Source organism: Gymnoscopelus microlampas, assembly GCF_963454915.1.
Source record: "Gymnoscopelus microlampas genome assembly, chromosome: 14".
NCBI classification, from domain to species: domain Eukaryota; kingdom Metazoa; phylum Chordata; class Actinopteri; order Myctophiformes; family Myctophidae; genus Gymnoscopelus; species Gymnoscopelus microlampas.
This window is the reverse complement of record NC_139951.1, coordinates 30,580,863-30,594,474: the sequence shown is the minus strand read 5'-3', so window position 1 is coordinate 30,594,474 and position 13,612 is coordinate 30,580,863. Positions and strand designations below refer to the sequence as shown.

General features: G+C 40.7%; 1 protein-coding gene across 1 annotated transcript; it reads left to right on the top strand.

The window, feature by feature from the left end:
- Window positions 1–673: 673 nt before the first annotated feature.
- psmd11b (proteasome 26S subunit, non-ATPase 11b) lies at window positions 674–12,288 on the top strand. The gene is made up of 13 exons (XM_084079197.1): window positions 674–784; window positions 2,018–2,119; window positions 2,736–2,932; window positions 4,527–4,584; window positions 4,788–4,982; window positions 6,585–6,729; window positions 6,883–6,943; window positions 7,141–7,203; window positions 7,525–7,650; window positions 8,356–8,391; window positions 8,521–8,572; window positions 8,681–8,823; window positions 10,245–12,288. Exons 1-12 carry the CDS (start codon window positions 694–696, stop codon window positions 8,821–8,823), a joined length of 1,269 nt encoding a protein of 422 aa, XP_083935323.1. The 5' UTR covers window positions 674–693; the 3' UTR covers window positions 10,245–12,288.
- The last annotated feature ends 1,324 nt before the right edge of the window (window positions 12,289–13,612 follow it).

Here is a 13,612-nt window from a genome sequence, read left to right as displayed (position 1 = left end):
TTGAGCATTAGCAAGTCTGTTTGCAAATTAGTAGGCTTATCATTAGCTAACATAACCTGCTGTAGGACATATTGATAGGTCCATTAGCCAGATTGTAATGTCCTAATAAATAAGGGGTTCCGACTTGCAATCATAACATCCTAAAATTGCTGGAGCACTTAATTATTGGCAGCTGATTATCAATTAATCAATTATCGACCGATCATCATTTCTTTAATGGCAAACAGCTGTAGTGTGTGTGGATGCTGTCAGAGAATGAATGTAAATGTAATTTAAATGGATGAGCCTTGATCGACGAGCCTAACTACATTCAGTGGTGGAGAGTACATTTACGTAGGCCTACTGTACTTAAGTCACATTTTTTTGTATTTTTTTACTTTAGTGGAGTATTTCCAATTTTCTATACTTTTACTTCTACTCCACTACATCTCAAGTATATTTTGAAGCCAATACTTTTGAGTTTTTACTAAAGTCAATTCTGAACACCAGGCTTTTACTTGTAACGGAGTATTTCTACATTGCGGTATTGATACTTTTACTTTAATAAGTAAAGAAATGTGAGTACTTCTTCAACCACTGCTAACTACATTTCCCAGCATCCTCTTGGTGTCGGAGGGACGGACGCAGCGAGGTGACGCAGCACTACGTAACGTGGAGGTTTTCTCACACACAGGCAGCATTTGAATAGGGAAGATGGCGGCTGCGGCAGTGGTTGAGTTCCAGAGAGCCCAGTCTCTCATTAGCACGGATAGCAACGCTTCTATCGACATCCTCCACTCAATAGGTAGGTGGTGAACGGTTGTATACACGTGTATATATCTATATATCTTTCTATATGTGGGTGTTTGTGCCACAGCCAGTGTGTAACAGACAGCTAGCCTGTTAGCCCGGTAAGAGCCGGGTCGTTGCTGACTCACTGCATGAACGGTGGATATAACAGGGTAGCTAAGTTAGCATCAGTGTTGCCAGGTTTTGCGAGAGAAACAAGCAACCAGGTCTATGAAAACAAGCCCAAAAGAAGCGACAATGGCACTTTGAACATGTATACATTGGCTATTTGAAAATAGCCAATCTACAAGCTTACAACAGGGCTTGTAGATCTGCTATTTAAAAAAGAAAACACTTGAAGAAAATTTGAAAATGTTTTTGAAACGTTTTAACAACACACATCTTGTATGGGGTGTCCCTGGCATAACATACTTTCAAATGAGTGCCCTTGACTAGAAAATTATTGAAAACTTGAAAACCACTGATTTAAACAACATCAGTAAACGAGCCCCAATAAGCAACTACACTTAAGAAATAAGCAAAAAAAACGCAAGCCATAAACTACCAATATTTACAAGCAACTTAACAGAAAAACAAGCCCATAGTGGCTTATAATAAGCGATCATGGCAACACTGGTTAGCATGGATGCTAACACAAGGCCTGACAATGACACGCCTGTTCGTAATGCTAACAGCGCTCAGTCCTAAACTAACACGTCGGTTCTCGTTACGCCGTGTTATTAACGGCAATTATCGACATATCACTGAAACCACCTGACGTGAGCCGTGTGTTTGTGTGTTGCATGGTAGCATGACGCTACTGTAGCTGACATGGCTCTCAGAAAGCTCTTGACTAATGACTAAAATCCCAGCACAATATAATAATAACCTCCTCTGTAAGCAAAGTGACAGGAGGTGTAGCTCGTTTAAAGGTGGGTGTAGAGGAGAGGGTCAACGCATCGAATGTGTGCTTTTTTTGTGGTCAAACATCATGACATTGTTATTGCAGGCTGCTATAACCACAGCATTCCACTGTGTTGCTGTCCTTAAATTGCCCTGTCACACTAGCCCCCTAGCTGACTAGCTAAACATGATTCACACTCACACTCTCCCACTCCTCTCCAAGTCATTGAGAAAGTACACAAGTAATGTTAGCCGTTCATTGGTATGAAGACTAGAACCAGAGAACTATGACCTGACCACACTCTTGCCAGACCTACTTAGTTACTTGTGCCATTTCTCTCAACAGTGAGGAGAGATGTTCAAGAAAATGACGAGGAAGCTGTCAGGGTTAAAGAACAGAGCATCCTGGAGCTTGGGACACTCTTGGCCAAGACAGGGCAGGCTGCAGGTAAGCAATACAGTGTTTCATTTACCGGATTTACTTCATTCACATCTTCATTTGCAATGTTTATATATTGTATGCATGAAACTTATGTTGAACTTTGGTAGAATGTTAAGTTGTAAAACTACCTGTAGAAGATCCACAACAGATTGCTTCTGAAGAGGATTTTATTTAAGACGGTGATGTTTTGAGCACAGTCAGCACACAAGTCTAGAAGAGCCTGTGTTGCTTGAAATGTCACTTGATTAAATTAAATTTGATCTTATCCATTTGTTTTATATATATATATATATATATATATATACACAAAATCTTTACAATGTTCTCCATCCCCTGTCTACATTTTCTGGTATATAATTTGAATTCCTGACATAAGCTACCGGCTAGATCTTCTATTAATTTAAAGGGTAATATATCATGTATAAAAGAACCAGGCTTTAATTTTCCCCAAATTAAGTATGAATCAAGGATTTAAAAAAAACAACACAAGATCCTCCATGATTACTCACTCAGGGAGCACGCGATTGATGTTGAACTAAAGTTAAACATCAATTTGAAGTACATATATTTAACCTAATGTGATTTATTCTTGTTCATCATTTTCTGTTGCATTGTCCTCCAGAGCTGGGTGGTCTGCTCAAGTATGTCAGGCCATTCCTCATCTCCATCAGCAAGGCAAAGGCAGCCAGACTGGTCCGTATTCTGCTAGACCTCTTTCTGGATATGGACGCAGCAACGGGGCAAGAAGTCGAGCTGTGTCTCGAGTGCATCGAGTGGGCCAAGAACGAGAAGAGGACCTTCCTTAGACAGGCTCTAGAGGCAAGGACACTGCAAAACACATTTTTTTTTAATTTTATGAAGGAGGCTTTTGTTGCAAAACCTGGATGTAATTGTAACCACACAGTGTACTGTACAATATTGGCTGTCTTAGAGACGTCTCATTTGAAATTTCAAGTTCAACAACTTGCCATTTTGGTTTAGTCATTCACTGTGAACGAGTCTGGAACAGCTTTCTTTAAGCCAACCCACGGCATGTCAGAAACAGTGCAGTGTGGAGTGTGGCTGGTGCTACGACAATGTGAGACTGTTGTATAACACCAACCAACATGTAAAACGTATAGTAAAGGGATGGAGGTTATTATTTATAGAAAATGCGACTTTTCCCAGGAAAGATTACTGCAGCAATTGTTAAATCACCGGGTGTCACTGCAAGTCTGTGTGTAAACAGTTTAATACAAATCGTCTGGAAATATCAGCTCTTTTTTTGGTGATTTGTCACCCCATATTGTTATCTTCTGCAAGTCAAGAACAGATCTTCCTTGGTTTGGGATTTTTTTAATCTGGCATAATGTTAGAGTTAACGTTAGTTATTCTGCCACTTAATTCTTACCCACACATTTCTGGGTTGCCACTGCTGTTGTACCCTACTGGCTCACCTGCCAGTGAGGAGCCTCCACCCGGAGGATGTGGACTCTATGACCTACTCCTCTCGTTCAGCACCCCCCCACTGACAGGCACCGCTACAGCCCACAATAGTAAGAGCCACCCTCCTGACCTGGCTCTCCCCCGAACACGGCCAATTGTGTTCCTATAGATGCTCAGCCAAACCGGATGCACCACGGTGGATTCAAACCCCTAGGTGGTGGGCAGGTACTTAAACCCTGTGCCACCTGAGGGTCCATCAAAAGTTCTATGGGCTACTTCTGAATGACTGAACCCCCCAAAAAGTGCAAACAAACATACAAATATTAATGTTTTGACAAACTGTCTTCTGCAGTCAAAGGTTTCTTTTTACTGGAAAGAATACGTGTTGTCGAAACGTTAGTCTTTGTATGTTTTACACCTTATTAAGAGCATAAAGCAGTGCTCTTTTACCTTCTTTCAGTTTATTAGAAGTGACCTATAGAACTGTTTTCAACATTGTCCTTTCTGAGAGCACAGACCTCTTTTTGGGGAGTGGCTGAGCTTTGTCAGAATTGCCCAGCATATGTCTGCTGACAAAGGTTCTAGCCTCCTTTTGCACAACAGACTTGATTTCACTCACAATTATTTTTTTCGTGTGACATGTACGTATTATACGTACATGTCACATTAAAAAAACGTGGTACTAGTAGAATCAATACATTATAGAGCATTGGTAGTAAAGGTGCTAAATGACATGAGTTTGTAGGTAAGAGTTGTTAATTTGAGCATTTATTAATTACATTTCACATTAAAAATAATTATTTTGTTGAAGTGAGTTTGCCTCTATCTCGCCTATCATCTCTCAGCCCACTTGCCTGGCACAGCGGTGGTCCTGTCAATATATTGTTAGATAATCCATTGACACATGCCCGTCTGTCTGGTTGGCTTAATCTCAATTGCGCCGCAGCTCTCGGTATGTCTAACACACATTCCTCTTCTCTCCCCTAAGGCTCGACTGATCTCACTCTATTTTGACACCAAAAGATACCAGGAGGCCTTGGCACTCGGTGAGTGACATCTCCAACTCTGTGGATAGGGAGTCAGTTTTCAACGCCACTACAGCATCTGTGTGCCACTGCACTATACTTAAAACATTCATGCCATAGGCTAAGCCGTAACCGAGAGTTTTCATGTTATTGCCAATGAAATTGGTTTTGGTCTTTGAAAACTCTCCTCCTCCCACCACTACCACCTCCTACTGTACCTCCAGAGTCACAGCTCCTGCAGGAGCTGAAGAAGATGGATGACAAAGCTCTGCTGGTAGAGGTGCAGTTGCTAGAGAGCAAGACGTACCACGCCCTCAGTAACCTGCCCAAGGCTCGCGCAGCCCTGACCTCCGCCAGAACCACCGCCAACGCAATCTACTGTCCCCCCAAGCTCCAGGCCGCACTGGACATGCAGTCAGGTGAGACGCTCCACACCACCTAGGTCATGTAGGAGGCACCGTTGATTCGATAGTGTATTGTGTTTACCTGCGGTGTATTCCATTTACATCATAAGTAAATGATACAGGCCTAAAAAGACTGTAATTGTGTGATTTTCGCACAGCTTTGCATTGTCACTATGTAATGCAAGTTGATCACCATTAGTGAACAATTTATTTAATTACACAGATGGGCAATTGGAATTGCTTAACAATTGTGTGACACTGGGTGGATAACGTTTTGAGGCATAATCTGTAGACAAAGTACATAGAATGAATTAGCTGGCTCAAATCTTTAGTAAGTGATCATTTGTTCACACTGTGGGCAACTATCTCCCCTTTACAACTTATTCACAAGTACGTGTTTATCTAAATACATTACGGCTGATAGCACAGCTGATAAAGATATTTTGCCTGATTTCCAAACAATATTGTCACTCCTGTCCCAAGTTCTCTGGACTGTTATAACATGTACTGTAGCTTTAAGACCCTGGCAGTTAGAAAGTGTCAATGATGCGTGTCATATAAGGCCACTTATTCAACATAATTGCACTGCAATTACTAAGGGAAGTAACACACGGTCATCGGTCACCTATCAAAAAGTGACGACTCATGATCATATCTTTGTTGTATATACTACAGGGATTCATTATGAACATGCAAGATATTAACCATGTCGCAAAATGAAATGAGACACCGTAGAAGATAGATGCTGACCTGCATGTAAGCTACAGGTGAAGGCAGCCTGCTAGAGATCATTCCTTCACGTTTCGAGTGCGTCACGTAGAAAAGACTTCCAAGACTATTCAACTTTACGGGTGGGCATGAGATGAGCACGAATGCATTACATCCGCGATTGTTTCACAGAACTTGTAGTCTGTCCTGCGGCTCCCTAGCCTGACATTACCTGACTGACTGATCAAGTCGGATCACTCACACGTCACCCACGATTTGGTGGAGAACGTGAGTGATGCCACGTGATCAGTCTGGCAATGCCAAGCTAGCAGCTCTCTACCTGCTCACTCGCCTCTCATTTCAAATGATTTACTAAACAAGATGAGAAAATACCAGAATCATGCAGCAAGAAGCTTATAAAGCCTTCTGTATGAGAAGCTTAACTGTTTACATTGGTTCCTTATGTCATATTCAAAACAGCAGTACCAGTACTGACGTTTGTTTATTGAACGATCAGTGATCAGCAAAGCTTAGCATGTTTGTCAAGTCAGACGACATTAAACCTTGGACTTCTGGTCAGTGGTCAAGTTATAGAAAAGTAAGTGACTTCTGGTCGGTGATGCAGAGTTTTCATTGTTGCTGCACTTCAATAAATAACGAGTGTGAACCCATAGTCAAATTGAATGGCTATTGAGATATTTGGCGTAAATGTTGAGGTTTTGTCCATATCGTTTAGTCCCAGTGTGTGTGTGCACGCACACATTTCCACCCCCCCTAGGCTAAGTCTTTTCTTGCAGGAAACCCTGTACTGTTAATACTTCTGGAGGTGACATACAAACCCTCCAGAAATTTGGATTCTCTGCTGCACCTCAGTATCCCCAAATGTCTTCTGCGCTCCTGCTGTTGCAGGGATCTGCCACGCAGCGGAAGAGAAGGACTGGAAGACGGCCTATTCCTACTTCTTTGAAGCTTTCGAGGGCTATGACTCCGTTGACCATCCCAAGGCCATCACATCGCTCAAATACATGTTGCTCTGCAAGATCGTGCTCAACTTGTAAGTGGTGTCCGGAGTTAAGTGGATCAACTCAGATCAGACTGTTGCTTAAGTGACCTACATATTTGGGGCACAAATGTTGGCTCTTATAACATAACTTTTAGTTTTGTGTAGAGGAGTCCTTTCTCTGACTTTGCTTGTGTTGTGTTACAGACCAGAGGAAGTACAATCCCTGATCAGTGGTAAACTAGCTCTGCGGCACGCTGGCCGACAGGTATGGACTTGTTAGAACTCTGATCTATATGAAGTCTAACTTCTATAACAAAGTAGAAGTCATTCAAATGTTTGAGTTTGTTTAGGTCTAACTGTCCCAAGGCAAATGTCCATTCTTTATTTGCCCCTAATAGTATTTGTCAATAACACGGTCACTTTAGCTGTCATCATACCATGCTCCTCTGTCTTCCTCTCCAGACAGATGCACTGAAAAGTGTCGCCCAAGCCTGCAAGAACAGATCATTAGCAGACTTTGAAAAGGTAAGCGCGTCTTTTTCAGTTAAATGTGTCCAAGTTAATGGCTTTGCATGCTCCATTTAGCCCACATGCTTGCATTTTCCCTCTTCTCTGATGGGGCATATGTTAAGTATAGTCTGATGTGACCTTTTTGTGCTGCCATCCTTTATTTCCATTGGGAAGTTTGGGTTCATGGGTTCAAACCACAGCGATCACAAATAGTTGTTCCAGTCATTTCTAACATGGCATAGAATTTGAAATGTCTTTTTCTGTTCCATATGCTGTTTCAAACCAAATTGTGTCTGTGTATTATACAATTAACATGTGCGTGTTTGTGTCTCCCAGGCCCTAACAGAGTATAGAGCAGAGTTGAAGGATGACCCCATCATCAACACACACCTCGCCACGCTGTACGACAACCTGCTGGAACAGAATCTTATCAGGGTCATTGAACCCTTCTCCAGAGTCCAGGTAAGGAGCTGCCTCTCGGTGCTAACATCATAACTTAGAACCACGCCATGCATATTAGGGATGGGACAATTAAACAATTAACCGTCTACACTGAAATAAATTCACTATCCGTTTAAGAGTAATTCATTGAAATTGAAAAATAACTAATATAAATAATAGTCATTAAAAAGAGTGTATATCATAATAGTAACTCGTACAAGCGTGACACGCTTGTTCTGTTTTTCAAAGCGGGTTCTCAGACCGGATTTAAAACATATCAAGTTCTTAATTCTTGTCATAGTTTTCTTTTTTTTACCATGCACCTAATGTATATATTTGGATTCCCATATTGACATCTCACCTGTTTTCCGGTTTTCTTTATTCACGTTGCCGTTTCAAGAATAGAGAAACAGAAATCTTTTAAATAAAGTTGAACTTGATAAAGCACATTCTCTTCAGTGGCTTCCCTTTCTACCAGTCAGGATGATTGTGTGAACCACCAAGAAACTGTCTGTGACCAAAAGGTCACAAGTTTGATCTCCATAACACAAAGCCCATTGTTCAAGTGTCCTTGAGTGAGACATAGAACCTCAAATCACTTTAGAAGTTGACAGCCTTTACCAGAGGGATCAGTGTATGCAGTTTTATATGCTGAACCAGCAGAGGTCATATTCTGAAAAGCCATGCAATGTGCAGTGTCTAATTTCCCCACTCTTTCTCTTTCAGATTGAACACATATCAATTATCATCAAACTGTCAAAGGTACAACATTCATCTCATCTGTTGTGTGTTTGGTATTTGATTATACAAATCAGTTCTGCTATACAAATCAGTACTGCTGTAGTATACGATCAGTGACTCATGTAATCAGGTGGTTTGTTTGGATTGTAGGGGGACGTGGAAAGGAAATTGTCACAGATGATCCTGGATAAGAAGTTCCATGGTTAGTGTAATTGTCTGCTCCCTAATAGAGTTCCTGGATTGTATATATTTCAAATTTGCACTCCAGCCATATATTTACCTCAACCAATCTCAAATTACACTTTGATAGGGATCCTGGACCAAGGCGAGGGTGTCTTGATCATATTTGAAGAGCCACCTGTGGACAAGACTTACGAAGCAGCTCTGGAGACAATTCAGAACATGAGCAAAGTGGTGGATTCGCTCTACAACAAAGCCAAGAAACTAACATAGGTATGACTATCACACAAAGCACGTTCACCCAAACAGATTATGTATTCATGTGAATATTGCATACAAGACTTCTCAAATTACAGCCTGTTTGACGAATTTGGCTGTTTATTTTTTTTTAAATTGTTGAGGGATTTTGAGAAGCTTGCGACGCTTGCATTAGAGTAGACCATAGATTAGGGGTGTGCGAAATGACTATTGGATCATGGCCATGATCTGTCTCTACAGAGAGATTAATACTATTGTGATTCGTGCAGCATTGCACATTCTATTAGTTGCAGTTCTATGCCTTAATTTATTTACTTTAACGTGTTGCTCGCTAAAAACAGGTCTACAAGCCAATCATGTGTGGTGATGCAACACGTTGCCAACTTGTAGATCTGTTCTTTTTGCTCACACAAACATCCAAATTTCCCTGCCTTTTTTATTTGGCACTGCCAGTTTAGCAGCAATGGATGACAACACGGACAACGCACCAGTTGGTCCCTAAACAAATTTGACATCTATAATATGAAACTGGTTTAGATTTTCCAAAACAAGTTAATTCTGGTATACAGTATGTCGTCATATGACGGTGTCGTGCACCGGAAATAGCCAATGAATCAGCTACTTGCTGTGCGCGCCTCCTTTGATGGATTTAGATGGAGTATTAATTGGAACATTATTTGCAAAGACTTCACAAATCACAAAGGGGTTCCCAGTGAGTGCATCATCTGCAAGTACGCAGCCAGCTGCTACACAACTAAAACAAAGAAGTATAATGAAGGAATTTAGAGCAGTGATTCTCAGCCCTTTTAATTTCAGTGACCCCCTGTTTGATAATGGGCCAAACGGAAGTTTTGCACCCATTGTATTTAAGGGCCTATTTGTTTCCTAACACTCAATCATTAAGCTGGGGACCCCCTGGAGCCTGTTATTTTATTTTAGGTATTGTTACCGTGGCTTGTACTGGATATAGTATTTTTAGGACATGTTTATGATTGTACTGTCAGGGAACTTGCAAACGGTCTAAAAAGCTAATATGAAAAAAGAATCACAATAAGATCGTGGCTCATGATCCTGCATGTTTTTGATATATCTTTGCCCGGTTGCCCACCCCACCATAGATGCGAAAGCCTTTGGTATAGTCTTAATGGATCGGTGTGCTATCCTATATCTGTGGCCTCTTTTACATCAACCCATATTGCTTCATCATTTAGACCTCCATGTCACTATCTTGAGACACATTTAATCAACCACACTATTGACAATTACTTTTAAACAAGGGGAAATCTGAGACCTCACTTGAAAGGTTTCGTTACCTGTTCATCAAAGTATTGTGCTCTTCATTAAACCGTGTGACTTAACCAAAACAATCTGCCATACATCCCCATGCTCAAATCTGCCTTATTCCCTCAACATGCCTTTTGTTTTTCTGTCCTCAGAACAAATGGTGAGCACAGCAGTGCCGTGGAGGAAATGTGTGTGTGTGAGACCAACGTGTGTAACATTTTAAGAAGGGGACAAGAGAGAACCACAAGTAAAAAGTCCCACAAACTGCAACAAACCGGATACCCATTTCCCCCATGAACCCCCCCCCCCCCTTCTCTCTCCGTCAATGGACAGCTTCATCCTCTTCATGCTCTTATTTCCCCTCACTTTTCTTTTTTGATATCCATCAGGATTCTGTATAACACTCAGCGGCCAGAGCAGGCCATCAGGGAATATTGTACAACCTTAATAAAAAAACAACAAAAAAACAAGTGAAAGTATACATATGTTTCTATTGCCTCTAGAATACATGCCAGGCTTACAAAGCCTTAAAGCTGACTTCACTGCAACCTCAAAGGTTCACCGTTAACCTCTGGAGCCCCACACTCTGCCATACATGCAGGCACGAGGCTCGCTAACTCGACCTCCGGTTCATATCTTTCTGAAGCACATGGTTAAGTTCGATTTTTGTTTTGTTTTTTCTTTTGTCAGGTGGGATAACATTACTCCTTGGGATACTCTGGAAATGCAATTGTTGGTCAAAGAGCTCCCTCTAGCTCTCAATGTAAATGTTCACCATATCGATGCCAACCGTCAGTCCTCATTGTATTTCAAACAGCTGTCAAATTCACTTTATTTGGTTTGCGTTTCCGTTTGTACATTTAACAAAAACATTTGATTGCCCTTTTTTTTTTGCCCCCGGCCCCCCTATCTCATGTAAGTACATAGAGCAGATTGGATGGCATGTCACACCACTAGTGCCCCATCTCTGCTTTGTTTGCCCTTCGGTTTGCCTCAGTATTTGGGTGCAATATAATTTAGGGGCACGTAAGTGGAACTCATTGCCTCTGAGCCTATGTCTTATCCCCAAGTGAGCAATTATCCAAGGTTAGTTTCTAGCACTAGTGTGGTATGCTAGTAACCAAACAATTTGTATGGTTTGATTTTTGTTTTTTCATTTATAAACTCATTTTCAAAATAAATATTTTGTATTTTAACGATTTTTGTCTTGGCTCTTACAAAAAACAAAACAAAAAACGACTCATTGGGGTGGTCTCGTCTAGGAACTGAATGGTTATTTCTCTGTGGTGTTTTGACTTTGGAGATGCGTTTTGAGTTGTCCATGTTCGGATCTTAGGAGGTGACTTTGACCTTAAATGGAAACCAAAAATATACAGTATGGTAAAGGGGAGGAAATGTGCCTGTTTACTGAAGGAAGGTCATGTAAGCAGTAAGAAATATTTCTAACTACCAATCATTGGTGTGTGAACTGATTTCAGAACATCTTGATCAAAACATTTGAAATTCAGTTGAGCTGTTCCTGATGGAATTAACTGAAGCACCTGTCTCCCTAGTTGAAAAAAGGCATTAAATTGGTTTAAAGAAAATAGCTTCAGATGAGCTTTTTTTTAGTATACCTGGGTCATTGTAAGCCTGTGACCATCGATTCCATCTCGAAATGCTTTTAGAAAACCACATGCCGTTCTCTGATCATTCAGATATTGTCTAAGATATTGTTTCACTGTCAGTCTATTTGCTTAACTGTCTGCTGCTCAGACAAGTGCCATACATTGCAGACCCTTTTATTTCTCTCCTTGGAGAATCGTGATGTATGCCAAATTTATGCTCTGTTGTACAACTGTGTTGTGCTGAAAATAGATCTACAAGCTTGCAACATTGCGAGCTTGTAGATCTGCTATGTTTGGTGCACAACACTGTTTTATGGCAATGTATAAATGAGGCTTTAAGAAGCACAGTCACGGTCACGTTTTGCTATCACTTTCACTTTAACAAAACCAAGGTGTACAGTGAGTGAACACCTCCCCTGCCAGTTTTCAGAGGTGGACCTTTTGGGGGGAATATAAATTTCCCAAATTGCAGTTTGGAAACCTCAAATGCTCTGCCATCAAGAGAAGTGTGTTGGAGGCCCTGTTTGATATTTGTGTTTACAGCCTCTTTTTACTGTTCTTGTGTTCAAATAAAGACTGATACCCTTGACACCTCAGATTCAATCTTTACTGTCATTCTCACAATCTACGTGTTTGTAATATAGCCCCCTTGGACAGTACAGAAAATAAAATATAGTTGCTTGTTTTTGGATTTCTAAACACACCAGTATCAAATGTACAATGGTTCTTGATGACCAACAGTTAACGAGTAAAGCTATCTGATGTTCAGATGAGTTCAAATAAAACGTTTTTCCAAGTTTCTTGTCGTTGGAATGCTCTTTGAAAATGATTTTACATAGTTATTGAAAGTAAATGCCTGCTGCCATATTTGTCATTAAAAGCGGTTTGACATGATTCCACAGATCCATCCTCAAAGGAAAACGAAACGTGTGGCTCACTTAAAGTCAGGTGTCTTGATTTCAAACAGCGTGGCTGTCTTTGCATGTGCAATTGATTTTTAAATGATTTCAGACAGCTTTCAAGTTAAAGAATTACATTTTAAAACTCAGCTAGTGCATGCACTGTGATGTCAGAATTTGAACTCAAAAGCCTAATGTGATGGGAAAAAAATTGGCAACCTGGTGTTAAACAACACATCAAACATCAAATTATGTATTATGATACAAATTAACGCAGCAATATAATTTATGGTAGGATATCCCACTACTGGGTTCTGTCAGGGAGGGTTAGGATTTAGGTACGATTAATGGTTTTAAGGTTAGGGTACAGTAGGTTTTAGAAATCTGTACCTTTACTGCCTATTTTGGGATTATGACTTTCACTCCACTACATTTCAAAGACATAATAGGCTGCTTTTCACTCCACTACATTTCTAGGAAGGGGAAAAGTACATTATGAATTAACCTTTTAAGTGCTATTTCAAATATCCTATGGTGAAAATAGCAGATCTACAAGCTCACAATGCATCACATTACAATGCGTTGTGAGCTTGTAGATCTGCTATATTCATTTTCACTGTTATTGATATTTGTTGAAATGTTCTGGAAAATCTTTGATAATTGTCATTAAACCAAAATGCACTTAGCGATTCCTAATTTGTACTTTTCAATACTTTAGCATTTTTTTAAAGCATGTACCTCAAGTACTCCAGTGCTTTAACTCAAGTCCAACTAGACGCGTCGCAATTCCGGGGAAATTGCAGAGTGTGGTTGCGCCGACGCGGTCGGGACTCCAGTAATACGCCGGGAGGAATACCGTCGGAGACTGCGCCAATTACATCGTCACGTCACTCCTGAGATCGCCTGCGTTTCATTTTGAGAGGATCGATCCCCCAAAAATCATGTTTTTGCATCAAACGGTTACATTTTGAGCATTCGTGGCGCCCCCTATGGATCAAAGTGGAAATGCTTTTG